The sequence below is a fragment of the Cyrtonyx montezumae genome, unplaced genomic scaffold (assembly GCF_038088225.1).
Source record: "Cyrtonyx montezumae isolate F1298 unplaced genomic scaffold, pur_monq_1.0 scaffold_3, whole genome shotgun sequence".
In the NCBI taxonomy this organism is placed as follows: domain Eukaryota; kingdom Metazoa; phylum Chordata; class Aves; order Galliformes; family Odontophoridae; genus Cyrtonyx; species Cyrtonyx montezumae.
Window position 1 is genome coordinate 10,719,988 of NW_027072034.1, and position 16,647 is coordinate 10,736,634.

Here is a 16,647-nt window from a genome sequence, read left to right on the forward strand (position 1 = left end):
GATCAATGCTAACAGCAAGCACATATTATATATTCATTATTAGATCAAATGGTTTAATTTTGCCTAATACCACTTGCATATATTCTCAGTTCTCCACTTGTAGCTAAGGAGTGGAAAGTCATAAATTGGTCAAATTAGTTAGGCAGCATTGTGTATGAATGAGTGCCAGAAATAAATAAAATGTAGGGTATTTTTTTTCCCTTTTGAAATGTAATAGGAACTGTCCATTCAAATGAGAAGAGGCTCTATAGTCTCTTCTGGTCATCGTTCACCCGTTACCTGAGGTAATGAAGAAATAGTATCTAATTTCCATTATTTTATGAGCTTTTAATATACAGAAGGTGCATTAAACAACATGATTAGAGCTTGCGTGCCTCAAGTGAATATAAAATTAAGAAAGAATTAGGAAATTGCCCTTTTGACTCCCACATTTGCAACAAGACCACATTGTAGCCAAAAGCTTCCTTTATGTATTATTAGACTGAATATTCAGCTTTTTCCTTCATAAACACTGTTTTAGGAGGTACAATTTAAACAAAAATATAATCTTGAATGTTTTATTATTTTTTTCTTCCTACTGTAGAGGAAGTGCTTAATCGTTACAAATGAAAATTGAATATCCAGACTTTTCTTTTTCTCCATTTTAGTAAGATCTAGTTGTCTTAAAATTATCTTAAAATAACTGCCTATCTAGATGCAAAAGCCATAAGTCTTTTAAAGAAAAGACTTGAATAGAAAAACTGTAAATTGAGTAACTGCTTTTCTCTTTCTTGAAACACAGAGTTTGAAAATGATTAAATATACTTCTATGTTGCTGCTGTTAAGATCCTTAAAGCCATGAAAGCTGGTCTTGTATTCCTCCCCGATTCTTATGTAGAACTGTCCCTTGATGCTTTTAATTATCCAGTTCTCTGGAACACATTTGAGAGAACACTACAGAACATATGACTGAATGCTTACATATTAATGCCTACAGCAGTCTGACTTTTTTCTTCTTCACAGAATGAATAATTTTTATGATTTTATAGGGTATAAATCCTTATTATTTCTCACTCATATGCTTCTTCAAATTTGTGAACAACACAGTATTCATTGTGTAAATTCATGTTTTCATGAAGTTGCTCTTGTCTTGATAGAAAAATAATCATTTCGCAGTCAGTAAAATCCTAAGCAGTGCTGACAAAGTCATGGTTGCTTGATGACTACAACACAGGCACCAGCTCTTCCAATATTTAAGGAAGCCATCTGCATTAAAAAAAAAAAAAGAAAAGAAAAGAAGAAAAAAAAGAAAGAAGTTGAATAGTCTAGTAATGAAAGATAGTCAAAACATTGTCAACATCGATATAAAATATTTAAAACGAATGGGATTAAGTACAACCCACAATGTCCTAGTGCTGTAGTTTTAATTACTTAATCACATGTTGTTTCTTCCACTTGAAAATGTGAGAACAGAAAAAAAGATTGATTTCAGAGCAGACATCTGTTTTGGGGATTTACTGATGTGTCAGTGGTTTCAATATTCTGCAGACTGTCCCTGTGACAAAAGTTACAGCTACAAATACCAATTATCGGTATTAATAACCAGAGTCAAATTTCCTTTCAAGTAAGTTTGGCTACTTTAGACACTGTTTCTAGATCTGCAAGGATTACTAGCTGTGGGAGTCTGGATCTCTTTATTTGTTGAGAGTAATACATCTGAGGCATTTAATAATAATAATAGTACACTGTAATTAATTCTACTCTGCATACTAAAGCAGAGGCATTACATATTGCTTAAGTATCTGTCCAAGTACATTTGCTATGATTCCAAAGCTTTTCAAGCACTATTATGACATTTTCTTTACAACAAAACCATCAATTGCCAACACTTTGCACTATAAAAATACCTCTGTACTTATACAGTCCAGTATTAGGAACATATATATTTTTTGAAATTTCAAAATATCCATCAAAAAGAAGGAAATTAAATTGAAGAATGAAATGAAAACTCAGCTCCCTACATACAATGAACAGTTTTCACATGAAACATCTTCAAAACATGCTGGTTAGCAATTCAAATAGCAGATTCATTTTGACAACTTTTATAATATTTATTCAGCAGAACAAAGAAAAAAGATGTAACAGAAAAAGCCAGTTTTACCTGAAAGGTAAAAAATTACATTTCTAATGTTTATTCTGTCTTCTACTAGCTTCTCAGTTCTCTTTTTCCTATCTGAAAAGGAATCTTTTAACATAATAGCTGAGAAAAAGTATTAGGAATACTTTTACAGCCATACCAATCTAATATACAAAAATATATTTCATAAAAGTAGGGTTTTTTTAATCTTGTTTTTGTTTGTTTGTTTTTGTTTTTCCTGAGAAATTATCAAAATACATGAGAAAAAATAAAGACTTGAAAAATACCTGTGTCCATTCATTAGTTTGAGGGTCATAGGCTTCCATAGTGTTCAGGTATGTTTGCCCATCATATCCACCTACTGCATACAACTTGTCACCAAGGAGACAGACACCAACAGCATCTCTAGGCATACTCAGTGGAGCCACCATTGTCCATGTATCAGTTTTTGGATCATACCTAATGAAGGAGAAGGAAAATGGAATACACAGGGAGAAGCTAAGTGTTGATTCATTCCAATCTTCATGTGAATTATATTTTTCCAGAAAAACAAAAATCCAAGAGCATCTTATCCAAAATATTCTTGTAACAGCAGAAAGAAAAGATACACATTTACTGTGCTCCCAATTCAACTATTATAATGTTGATTAGAAACTTTCAGTTAACTATTTGAAAAAAAAAGAAAAAGAATCCTAAACTATTTATGGTGTAAGCTGTCATAAGTGATCAGAGTAGAAGAGCAATATCTTAATGTATGTATACATTTATGTCTATATTTGAAATAAATAATTATATTTTTTAGAATATTAAAATATTTGTGCAATAATTATATTCTACTATGCTAATATACAATGTTCATAAACAGAAAACTGATCCAGGAATTCATGTTTTAAGCTTCTTTACAGTTAGAATCTCCCTTCAAGTGAAGAAAGGAGTACAGTTTTAAAGACAATCATCACTGAATTTTTAAAACTATATAATGATAGCCATTCAAAAATTAAATATTTAATTTATGCTATTAACTTAGATATTCATTAACAATGTAAAATCATTTAATACCAGAGGCTAGTTTAGTGTATTTAGTATCTACTATAAAGCTGAAATAAATCTACTGATAGTGCCTCATAGTGAGTTACTAAGGAAGCCTGGAGGCTTAGATTAAACTAGACACCTCATTTTTAGGTGATGGATACTTCATTCAGATAAAAAAATAGATCATTACATCAGAGTAAGATAGAATTATTTTTTTCTGTCCTTAAGCATCTGTAATATGTAGTAGAATCACTTTACAATCAGTTGAGAGAAATAAAGTTTAAGGATGAAATGTCTTGGGCAGACTTTAGTCATTTGATAAGTATAAAGTAGCTCACACTTTGGGCATGAGAATCTAGAATAACAAAAAAGAAACTTTCTGATGGCTAAATATCATTTTTATTTACAAGTCCTCTAGTGTTATATAATATCTTTACACTATTATTGCTACCGTGACCCTCCCCTTATAGATAGAATGTGAAAGTATCTTACCAAAGAAAATATCCCTTGCTTCACAATCACATCTTATTCGAGTATTGCTTTTTGGCAATAGGTAAATTTGTGAACAATTGTTTTCGAGGATGAAGCACAAGGAAAGTAAAATTTCACCAAATATCTCTTGACAAACACCTTGAGAGCTCACTAGAAATTGCAACCACTTCCACTGAACCAGATCAATGCATTACTTTCACAAAAACAAGATCCCACTAGATCCCACTAGTTTTATGCAGGTTTTTTGCTCTCTTATTAATATATCACTTTTTAATCACTCTTATTAATATATCACTCTTATTAATATATCACATATTAATATATCACTCTCTTATTAATAATATCACTTCACTCAGTGTGGTCCAGGCAAGCCAAAAGATTGGACACCCATGAGCTAGACAGAATGCTTAAAACTTAGTTCTATCAGCAGGATAGAATTGCAAAATAATTTGGTGAAGGTGCTTTTGTTCATTTGTTTTGTAATTGTGTATTGTATATACTATGTATATATGTATAGTATATAATGCATATATTGTATTGTATATATAATACTGTAAATATTATATAGTATTGTAAACATTCTGAGTTTTCTTATATCTTTTCTTTTGCTAAAAACAACTGTACTTTTTGGTTTTAAAATAACAAGGTATTCCCTAAGTTGAGAAGGCTTACGGTAAAGTTCATTAATGTGGAAAGGAATGAAATTGAAAACAAGGTGAGAAAGGGAAAAAACTGTTGATAACTTGTTTAACTTATCAGTAGCTATCACATTTAGAGCAAGCTGCATTCTTTTGCAAGAATTGCTTCACTGTCATAATATCAAATTTCAAATTTTATAATTCTTAGAGATTACTGATTGTACCTTTAAAATGGTGCTTTCCCAGCTTCTGAAAAGCAGACAAATGTAACTACTACTTTATTTTTAAATACTCATTGTTATAAGAAATCCTTTAAAATTGAATCAATGTAAGAAGCTGGGATACAGAAGTCATAACTAGTATTGAGTAGGATTTAACAGCAACATTCAAAAAACACAAATCTACTATCACTAGATTTCAGTAATGACACAAGTATTTTTACAGAAGTTAAAACTTTCAGGGATATATGTGGTAATATAGTAAATCTTGCAGATGCCTATTAGACATTGGTATCCTAAGTCATTGGAAATGCCTTCTGGGAGGAAGTAGATTTATTGAAGCCATATTATACATCTGTCGGTTATTGGGAGTGCTCTGAGATACTGTCCATTTTCATGGTGACCTTTATGTAATTCATGTCTACTGTATGCAAATTCCAAGCTCTGACTTGTTAGTCTTAATTTTTACACTGCCCGTGAAGCACATCATTCATATCAGTGCAAAAATACCTAGACAAAGAACACTGTATAATGCAATTCAGACACAAGTATATACAATAGATTAAGTATAGGTGGTTAACTCATTGCTATAACACCATCTGAAAATATCAGATGTAAAGGGAAAGGGTTTGTCTTTAAAGAATTTTCTTCTCAAAATTGGAAGGAAAAAAAAGCTTCCTTATACGTACTAATACACAGATAAAGTTGTTAAGATTTTGTACTTATAAATACTGTCACTACTAGTTATTGTGAGTTGGATTCCAAGGTCTTTGTGAGTTCCTTTATTATGACTATGATTTTAGTATTAATATAAATTTAATTCAAGAAAAGTTCTAGGTATTGCTACTTATAGATATATAACCATCAGGACGAAGATAAAACGGACCTGGGATTTCTCTGATTAACTTTCCATCTGTTGGAGACAAGGAGAACATAAATATTTTGCATATGGAAAAAAATACTAAGCATGAGCAAAATCATATGGAGTAAGTTTCAACATAGAATTTTAGGATTACTTGTTGAATAACTGGTAAATTTTAGGATTCAAAAGAAGATAAAAATGACATCAAATTCAATTTTAAACACTTAATGAAAAAAAAAACATATTTCCTGATACCTATCTATGCCTATTCTATGCTTAACTTAAACAGCTGATCAAATATGTCTGCATTAAACTTTGCTACTTGTATATGTTTGGGAATTGTATTTTACTTTATTCTTCAAACTACTAAAAAACAGAAAAAAGTCAAACTTTAGTGGAACATTTGAAGAGTTAAAGTTGAAAGTCACCTTTAAAATGAGTGGCACTTACTGGATATTCTTGAATTTGCAGAATACCAGCTTGTGAAATACAGAACACTATACATATAATGTATAAGGTTTATATTCATGTATCAGAAGTGATAGTGCTGTTAAATATCTATTATATCTTCCTTCTCTGTTTCAAATTTGGTTACATTATTATGCTATATGATAATTTCAGGGTTGAACTTTTATTTCTGCAAAGTTTACTTTATGACTCTGCAATGTGTAATATCTTGATTTAGAAGCAAAGATTTCTAAAAGAGAGAAGTTCTGTATCCAATTTAATACCTTTCTACATAATCCAGTAGCCGTGAGCAGTGGTTAGAAGCAGGAGCATCATGACCTCCAACTGCATAAAGAAAGCCATCACATGTAGCCACTCCCACACCTCCTCTTCTCTTACACATCGGAGCACACATATTCCATTTATTTGTGTGAGGATCGTAATATTCCATTGAACTCAAACACGAGCTTCCATCTCGACCTCCAACTGAATATAACCTGAAAATACACAATAACATATTAATAAAATAACAGTTTAGAATTGTGGAAATAAAGGATTTATTTTGTTGTGGTTGTTTGATTGGTTTTTGTTTGTTTTATTTTCAGCTAACTTTAACAAATGGGAGAAAAACAAAACACAGTTTCTCAAAATTGTATGAATTTCTTGTGATCACTAAACACAGATGATTTTAATATTATTACCAAAATTCATATTCTACTTAGGGCTTTGCTCAGCTCAGTAGGAATTAAGATTTTCTTTCTGGAAATGGTCATCTTAATTCTTTCGTTACAGCATATACTGCAAAAAAAGTCACAGTGATACAAAGATTTTTCTCTATAGATTTATAAATCACATAAGCAGGCCTGGTATTTGATTGCTCACCAGATTATACTATGAGGACTGTGATCTGTATAGAAGTCCTGGAAAGTCTTAGAAACATTTTAAATTTGAAATGGCAAAAATGTGGTTTAAAAAAAAAAAAACAAAACAGGAAGTTATTTTGTGTTTGTAACTACCTGCAGGCAAGATTTTTTTTCCTTCCTCTTTTTGTCATGCCTTCAAGAAGGAAGCAGTTTGATAACTCTTTTCCTCCATAGCCACACTGCATCCTTGTCTTATATTAATCATTTTGCAGTCTGTTGCCTTTTCTATGGTGCTTGAAGATTAACTAATAGGCTATTTGAAAGTCCAACCAGTGAGTAATTTAGGATTCAAAAGCTGTCTGTGGCAAGTAGTTATTCATTTGGAAGCTTTTACAGTCCATGAATTCAGAGCTACTTAAATGTGCATTCAGCATTATATTTCCTTGGCATGGATGCTGATGGATAAAGAAAGTATAATACCACCACTAAGTATGTCACATAAGTTATGAGATATTTTGGTACTGCCAAATATGACAGATATACTTATTTGACAAAGTTTCAAGGAGAAAGAAGTATAAGGCAGAAGACAATAAAGCGTCTGAGTAGCCAGACTTAAGATATTTACATTTGTATATAACTATCATGTAACTACAGGTGGGGTAAATTCACAATTGAGACTCCTACATGTAAGGGTTAATCTACAGATTAGATGCCCACATTTTTAAAATTGCTTTATGTTAAAGGTGGCAAGTAGAGCCATTTGCCTGCTTCACAGTATCATAGAATCGTAGGGGTTGGAAGGGACTTCAAGAGATCATCGAGTCCAACCCCCCTGCCAAAGCAGTTCCCTACACCAGGTTGCACAGGTAGGCGTCCAGGCGGGTCTTGAATATCTCCAGAGAAGGAGATTCCACAACCCCCTGTGCAGCTGTGCCAGTGCTCCGTCACCCTCAAAGTAAAGAACCTCCTGTGCTGCAGTTTCTGTCCGTTTCCCCTTGTCCTGTCTGCACACACTGCTGAAAAGAGTCTGGCCTCACCACTTTGTACCCCACACCTCAGATACTTATAAACCTGGATCAGGTCCCCTCTCAGTCTTCTTTTCTCAAGGCTAAAGAGACCCAGTTCACTCAGCCTTTCTTCATAGGGGAGTTCCTCCAGGCCCTTCACCATCTCTGTGGCCCTGCACTGGACTCTTTCCAAGAGATCCCTGTCTTTTTTATACTGGGGAGCCCAGAACTGGACACAGTACTCCAGATGAGGCCTCACCAGGGCAGAATAGAGGAGGAGGATCACCTCCCTTGACCTGCTGGCCACATACTTTTTAATGCAGCCCAGAATGCCATTAGCCTTCTTGGCCACGAGGGCACACTGCTGGCTCATGGTCAACCTGTTAGTGAGAATACTATGGTCAGAAAACATTAATTAACATTAACTCTCTCTTTACATGACTGTAATTATGTATGCCAGTATGGCATTTTTCTAGTTCAAATGGATCTGCAAAAGGGTAACTGCATCATCAGTAACAGACAAGAACAAAGAAATCTTCAAACAACAACAACAAAGGAAAAAAAAACACTGATGGAAAATATAATTGTTTGAGACATTTTTTATCTTACCTTGGCATGAAATTTGGAAGTGTTACTTCAGCTCTAACAAACACAATTATAGTATATTAATAGTTAAATTATTTAATAAAATTGAGCCTGTTGCTCACTTTTTTGCTGAAGAAAATCATCAGTGCACTGCAGTTATATGGATGAAAAGAAAAAGTCTAAATCAATTAGTCTCTGTCCTTCACAATGATCAAATCTTTCTCAATTCACTGAATTCAATTAATAATGAAGTACTCAGTTAAAACTGTTCTACTGATTCAAAAGAAATTTCATTTTCTCTCAATAGAAGTTATTGAGAAGGAGATCTAGCTTCAAATTAGGGAAAAAAATAGTTAACAGCAGAGATAACATGGGATTTTGCTGCTGAATGCAGTAGATATTTGATAGCTCCTATAAGAGCTGTCAAAGTACATGAAGTTGTGTACAAAATTGTATTAGCTTTGTAAAAATTTTATTAAGATTTAAATGTTTACATATCCTACTTGATGTATAAATAAGAAATAAGAAAGTGTGTACATACATTTACATGTACACATATGAATATGACATCTATAAATAACATCTATATAATTGCAGTGCACCTACAATTTTTATACTTTTGTATAACTTTGGTCAGGGAAGTATCTCAGGGCTTATTAGAATACACTGACCAACAGATTCCTTCAGGTTTCAGCAAATAGGCATTAAGTAATCAGAGATATAAGTAAACTTCCACTGCAGGAGATAATTAAAGGCCAGACTTCCAGAATAATCCAGAATAGAGGAAGATAATATCCTTTGCAGTTTTGACCATTAGAGAGAAGCCAGTGATGGCTGAATGCTTTTCAAAAGTCTGTGCTTGACTGTAAAACCTGCACAATTGAAAATTGTCCCTGAATCTTTAAAGGTACTATTTATAATACCTCCCTCTCTCTAGGCTGGGATGCACATTGCATACAAAAATTTAGGCTAGGCAGTGTGAGCAGATTGCCTTCTTTTGCCATGTGTTAGGCTGGAGAGGTGGGCTGACAAGAACCTCCAAGAAGGTTCTTGTCAGCCCAATTGTTGGTTTTGAACAAAAGAAGGTTCTTGTCAGAACAAGAAGTCCAACAAGTAGAAGTACTTTGGAAATTTTATCAGTGTCTATGAATACCTGAAGGGACTGTGCAAAGAGAATGGAGACAGGTTCATTTCTGTGGTGCCCAGTGCCAGGACAAGTGCCAATGAGCACAGTTAAAACACAGAAGGGTCAGTGTAAACATCAAGAAGCACTTCTTTACTGTGTAAGTGATTGGAATAGGTTGACCAGACTCTAAAATGATCTTGAAGATCTTCAGAAGATGCCTGAATATTGGTCTTCGGCAGCTTGTTCAAAGTATCTCTGATTGAGCAGAGGGAGTGGATCAGATGACTTCCATAGGCCCCTCCAACCTTAGCCATTCTGTGATTGTAAAGTTTATTCATTCTGTATGCTTGCTCTGGAGTATGCTTAACACAACATACTATTTTATGTTCTTTATCTATGTAGAATTTATTACAAATTTAGGTTAAAAATAAATTTGTTATAAAATTAGGATAAAAATAAATAAATAAATGTGTAGTAAAGACAAAGTGTTTGCTATTCCAAAACCAGAATGGCAGACTTCACAGCAAATGACTGTAATGCTAGCTTTATGATGGTCAACAATCAGCTAGTCCAAAAAAATCTTGCTTATTGTGGTTAAAGACAAACAAATGTATATGATGCTTTCTTTATATGAAATGAAAAGATGAAGATGCACAGCAAAACACAGAGATGATAAAGGGCCTGGATAACCACTCTTATGAGGAAAGGCTGAGTGAACTGGGTCTGTTCAGCCTTGAGAAAAGAAGACTCAGAAGAGATCTGATCAGTGTCCATAAATATCTAAGAAGCAGGAGGCAAAAGGAAGAGGCCAGACTCCAGGAATGCATGGTGATTGGATGAAGGAAAATGGCCACAAACTGATGAATAGGAAGTTCTGCACAAATATGTGTGGGAACTTCTTCACAATAAGGGTGACGGAGCACTGGCACAGGCTGCACAGAGAAGTGGTGGAGTCTCCTTCTCTGGAGTCATTCAAGACCTGCCTGGATGCATACCTGTGCAACCTGGGCTAGGGAGCTGCTTTGGTAGGGGTCTTTGACTAGATGATCTCTAGAGATTCCTTCCAACCCCTACAATTCTGTGATTATATGATTCTGAGAAAATATGAACTTAGCCTAAGCAGCTGGTAGCCTGATCATAGCATGCTGAGAAAAAGCAGCCTCAGTAATAGGTTCATAGGTTCATAAGGTTGGAAAGGACCTACAAGATCATCTAGTCCAACCATCCTCCTATCACTATCCCTACCCAACTACTAAATCAAATCCCTTAGCACCTCATCTAAACGCTTCTTGAACAGCCCTAGGGATGGTGCCTCAACCACCTCCCTAGGCAAAAATTCCTATTCTGTAATTTAACAATGGCTTTAGCATCTGCTATATTTTCTAACAACCCAAACAATACATCCTAAGTGCAAACGTATCTGCCAAATCTGCCATTTTACTGTGAATCTTCATTTTTCATTACCCTCTTCTAAGAGTCACAGATTTACTTAACTTGCACCTACTTTAGTTCTCTTTAGGGCTAACACAGCAACATAAAAAGAAGCAGACTTTTGCAGAGATTACTTTTTAACAGCTTGAATGTAAAATGCCAAGCTAAATCTTTATTGAAAAACTGAAAAGACTTTGATGCATATTGAATTCAAATATGCATTCACTGAGCTGTATGGGATCCTCACATAGGAAATAAGAATTTGTGTGCAGAAGGGCACTGAATTAGTAATAAGCCTTAATGATTCTGCTAAGATATAATGCCACAGGTAGTTTACTATATGATGCGTGAAAAGCAAAGCAGCAGAACTCCTGGAGGAGACTATAATCAACCATGCAATCACATTTTGTAGGTGGTTCTATGAATGCAATACATTGCAAATTCTCTTGTGCCAAACACTGAACTGCTATTAAGGACTTTGTGGAATTATTAACCTATGCCTCTCTGAGGTCATTACACAATAAATACATCCCATATGTGTGACTACAAGACAATTTTGAGAACTTTTCATGTGCACATGCTAATTTGGTTTGGATTTTGCTATTTTCTTGAAAATGAAGGTTCAGCAAGCTAACCTTTCTGATATTCAATTTGCAATAATGCATAATAGTTAAAAGGGACATACTAAACAGAAACAACTGCTCCTTGCAACAAGCACAATTTTAATTTAAATAAAACAAGACTTATTCTAGGTTTGTTTCATTACAGGACATGAAAACAAAATATTACCCTGCACATACACCAATATCTGAATTTGCCTGCTCCTTGCTTCTTATATAAAATTAAAAAGCATAGAGCTGGAAAAATACTGCTAAGAAAAAATCCAATTTGTGAAAATACGTTATCAAATGAGTCCAATTACTGTAAAACCAGTGGAATTGAATATAACTGAATGAATATACATTATAACAATTTTTATTTAACACTGAACTTGATTACATCAACGCCTCTCCACAAAACACCAATTTATATGAAAATCTAAAATGTGAATTTGCATGTGTGAAGGGACAAAATAGTGAATATGTATATGTAATCTTCAATCTTCAACAATTTTTAGTATGATCTATTTCTATGAATGATGAAGTAGAATTTCTATCATGTTTAAGCCATTTTAAATTCTATCTGTACAATCAAGCAACAAAGAAATTCTGTTATCGTAAATTGATTTTAAATTACATCATAGAATCATAAAATCACAGAATCATAGAATGGCCTGGGTTGAAAAGGACCTCAAAGATCACCTAGTCTCAATCCTCCTGCCATGGGCAGGGTCAGCAACCAATAGACCAGGCTGCCTAGAGCCACATCCGGCCTTGCCTCGAATCCTTCCAGGGATGGGGCATCCACCACTTCTCTGGGCAACTTGTTCCAGTGCATCACCACCCTCTGAGTCAAAAACATCCCCCTAATACCTAACCTAAATCTCCTTGGTCTTAGTTTAAAACCATTTCCACTTGTCCTATCACTATCAAGTTGCGTAAAGTTAATCTCTCTCCCATTGATACACTCCCTTCAAGTATTGGAAGGTTACGATGAGATCTCCCTGGAGCCTTCTCCAAGCTAAGAACACAGCTTCATAGCATTATAAAGAACACAAACTCGTATTTTTTATGTTATGACTTTCAAATTAAACAAAACAAAACATGAAAATGGAATGCATTTAAATATCATTCACTAATGTAAATAGAAAAAGTGAAAACAACTCCAATGTTAAAAGTATTGGTGTGACAGGACCTATACTTAGGTTTTTCTTTTTTTTTCTCATAACAGAAAGTAAATATGTGTGTACAAGGAAAATAATTTTTCTCTTTTTCTTGAATTTTCCTACTTCAAAAAATAATTATTTTGACATCTTTCTCCAGCTTACAGTGAGACAGTATGTCAAGATTATTTGAGCTTTTTTAAAAAGACACTCTTGGCACCAAAATTATGAAATAAGAACCACAGATACTGCCCTGGCATTAACCTCCCGAAATCTCTGGTATTGGGAGATATCACCATTGGCATTTGTGAGGCAATACTGGGGCTTCTCCATGCCTTACACACACAGCTCCAGCTGGCTCCAAAGGCCCTGCCACAGTGCACAGCTGGGCCCAGCAGACAAGATGGTGGGACCTCTGGGGAAAAATACACTTAAGAAAAAAATATGCCACAGATTAAAAGGGAAAAAGTGGAGCAAGTAAAATTGCAGAGATAACACAGAATTCAGAAAACAAAGAGATGTTCTGTGCCACTGAAGAAAATATTTACAGTGCAGTTTGTGAGCATTTCCAGAAGCAAGTGCAACCTATGGCACAGCCTGTACTGGATATTATTGAAAAGAATGAAACCTGTAGAGATCCAAAAAGGACGGGAGGAAAGACAGTGCTTTAAAATTTGTCTTTCTTCCTCACTACACAAATCCATTCTTCCTAGCAATAAAGAAAAAAAATTTTCCCTAGGTTGAGTGTTTTGCCTGTGATGGCAATACATAAGGGATCTCCCTCTCCCTCTACTTGCAATGTTTCTCATCCCAATTCTACACTTTGTCTTGCTGAGGAAGAGCAGAGAGCAAGCAGTTGGGTGGGCATTTGACTGTTAGCTAAAGCTAAAATAACACATCTTTGCATAAAAAAATTCTTAGCATTCCCTTTCTTCTTCACTCAATGTACACTCCTAAGCTTTGATAGAGTTTGTAAAAATTACCAAAACAGAAACAACAAACACTGAAATAGAAACAGAAATACAAATATTACAAATGCAAATTATTATAATATAATAATAATACATTGCTGTTTCTCTGTCAGGAGAACAAGGCAGATAGATATCAATAGGAAATACTACAAAGCCACCTATTCCGTTTGTCAATTCCCCTTAGATGTAAGAGGCTACTAAATAAAAATAATATTGCTTGTATTCCTGCATAAATGAAATCAACTACTGTATCCTATAACTGTGGAAAAGCTGGGGATTTAACAGCAAGTGACATTCTTGCTTAGAGTAGAAGATTTTCCTTTTAGTTCCTATAGATGAAATGGTATTGAGACTTCAAACTGTAACTTCCCATAAAAGTATCAATCTTTTTTGTTTAAGATACCGACAAACAGAAGTCAGAATGTGACACAGAGTTCCCAGGTTTCCTTTATAGGTGGGGGAGCAAAACAGACACTTACAGGGCATAATTCATGCTTTCCTAACAAAAGGGCCTAGTATAAGTAAGAAATGATATCTTAACATTTTTTTCTCCTCAGTTGATCATAAGGTGAGCTTATGAGGATGACTGACTCAGCTGTACATGTCCTTCCAAAAGTATCAGAAGTTAGGTGTGATGAATCTCTCTCCCACCTGTAAATTTTACCGTTTGTATCATAATATTTTTTTTGCCGGTAGCTAAAAGTAAATACCTTATAGTGATAAGTAGTAAGTAGTGTAGGTATACTGCAAACAGAATCTGAGGAGGCTCAAAGGAGACCTCATTACACTCTACAACTTCCTGAAGGGAGGTTGCGATGAGGAGGGGTTTGGCCTCTTCTCCCCAGCAACAAACAAGACCCAAGGAAATGGTCACAAGTTGTAGCAGAGGAGGTTTAGATTGGACATAAGGAAAAACTTTTTCTCTCAGAGTGGTCAGGCATTGGAATGGCCTGCCCAGGGAGGGGGTGGAGTTGCCATCCCTGGCAGTGTTCAGTAGGCATCTGGATGAGGAGCTATGAAAAATGGTTTAGTAGCTTGAGGTAATATTGGTAGTGAGTAGACTGTTGGAAAAGATGATCTAGTAGGTCCCTTCCAACCTTGTGATTCTATGATTCATTGATCTTACAGTATCAGACAAAGAGAACCTTTTAGAAACTCCATGTCTCTAGTTACATTTTAGAAAATTAGATACTCATAATTTTGCATAAGATAACTGAATTAGTGAGATGCAATTTGGCTCAGGTTTCTAGTTTTAGCGCATGTGGCTCCTTAATAAAAAGTGTCAGAAAAGTATCAGGTTACTGTAAAATGAATTTTATTAAGGACCATTTAAAAAAAGAAAAAAAGTTTTCAGAAAGAAACTTATAATCTAAACACATTTAGAATTGCAGTTAGTGCAGTTTAATACTTTGACAAGAAACAAATTTCTGCTTACTTCCTGCATGAGTGTATTTGTCTTCAGACAAAGCAGGTTGAAGAATTAGTATGCAACAATTCTCATCCTTGGATATATTAGATTGATAAATTCAGTTGGTTAAATAGAACTGGCATATACAAGTCAGATGAGTCCTTTATGCTGAACATACACACTGAAATGTCGTGACTATTTTCTTATATATTTATTATGAATATTAAACAAAAGGAATATGTGTATATATATATACATGTATGTATAAATGACATTTCACATGAATGTAAGAGCCACAAAATTTGAGGGTGTGCATGATGTGTCTATACTTAAAAGATACCTACAAATACAGCAGGAAAAGAGTAATTTACTACTGTGTGTCAGTTATTCATCCTTCTAAGAAATGCATTTCAACTGTATAAGAATACCCTACTCACTTGCCATTTAAAGCTGCTACTCCAACAGTGCTTCTGGCGATTGACATACTTGCCACAAATGTCCACTGCTGACTTTGAGGGTCCCATCTCTCAACTGTATTCAAATAGCTCCAACCATCATGTCCTCCCACTGCATAAATAGGCCCTTCAAGCACTGTAACTCCTAAAATGGAGGAAAGAGTAAGAGAAGGTAAAAGTATCATTTCTCTGGACATAATAATAAATGTTTTCCATAATGGCAATGTATAAATTTGCATACTCAAGGTGAAAATGAAAACATTTATTTAAAACTTGGTTAATTAAAAGTTAACATATAGGAATAAAATTAATGCCACTCAGCATGACTTTATGAATGTCTTGTCAAACAAAACTAATTTCATTCTTCGAGAAAATTGTTTGCTTCATAGAAACATCTGTCAATGATATAAGCATCTTAAGATTTCTGTTAACTTTTTGAGTTGTGACATTCTGGTCATTAATTAGCTTTTGGAATATATACATTACAGACTGGATACATGGTATATCTCAAATAATTGTCAGCCACAGAGAAATCTGTTGAATGGATTTTTTTTCTAGTGTTCCACAGAGGTGGGAAAGATGTCTGACACTTTCAGAATTTTTGTCAGTTATGCAGATGAACTTATAGGTTTGGTTTTTTTTTTCTTTCTTTTTTTTTTTTTTTTTTAACCAGCAGAAGCTTGGTGGACTGGCACAGAATCAAGAAAAAAACAACATTTTTCAAAGGCTGGAGTTAGTGACTTATAGTGAGGAACTAACTATTTAAACTGCATCATCAGTTTTCTTTATGAAAACTTTCCTTCAGTGAACATCTTGTTGAATGTGACTGGATGCGATCCATTGATCTAGACTACCCAGAACTCTCTGAAAAGCCTTACACTCTTAACAGATCAACAGTCCTGATTAACTTGTTACCATCTGCAAACTAACAGTTCATTCAATCCTCTCAATCAGATCAATGATAAAAATGTTAAACCAAATTGTCCCTAAGACTGAGACCTGCACAATTACAAATGAAACATCAACAATCTAGAAAACCTGAAATTCCATGAGATATAGGGTTTATCAGCATATCGTTTTTTAGCCAGAATTAATCATAATGTAAGTATCTTCATAAAGAAATTTTATGATTTAGAGTCTAATTACTAGAAGTGTAAGATCTGGAAACAGCAATCTGTTAAATTCAGGAAAAGGACAATATTCCAAATTTTAACCAGAGGTTAAGTGAATATTG

The 16,647-nt window shown here is 34.3% G+C and overlaps 1 protein-coding gene across 2 annotated transcripts in view; it reads right to left on the minus strand.

The window, feature by feature from the left end:
* Positions 1-1,185: 1,185 nt before the first annotated feature.
* The window catches only part of KLHL1 (kelch like family member 1), a 178,307-nt gene continuing 162,845 nt past the window's right edge, over positions 1,186-16,647 (minus strand). For both annotated transcript variants that reach the window (XM_065744026.1, XM_065744025.1), the window contains 4 exons: positions 15,396-15,558; positions 6,090-6,302; positions 2,404-2,575; positions 1,186-1,245 (listed from right to left, as the gene is read on the minus strand). In XM_065744026.1, the coding sequence (XP_065600098.1) occupies positions 1,186-1,245; positions 2,404-2,575; positions 6,090-6,302; positions 15,396-15,558 (608 nt within the window). The remainder of the gene's footprint in view (positions 1,246-2,403; positions 2,576-6,089; positions 6,303-15,395; positions 15,559-16,647) is intronic.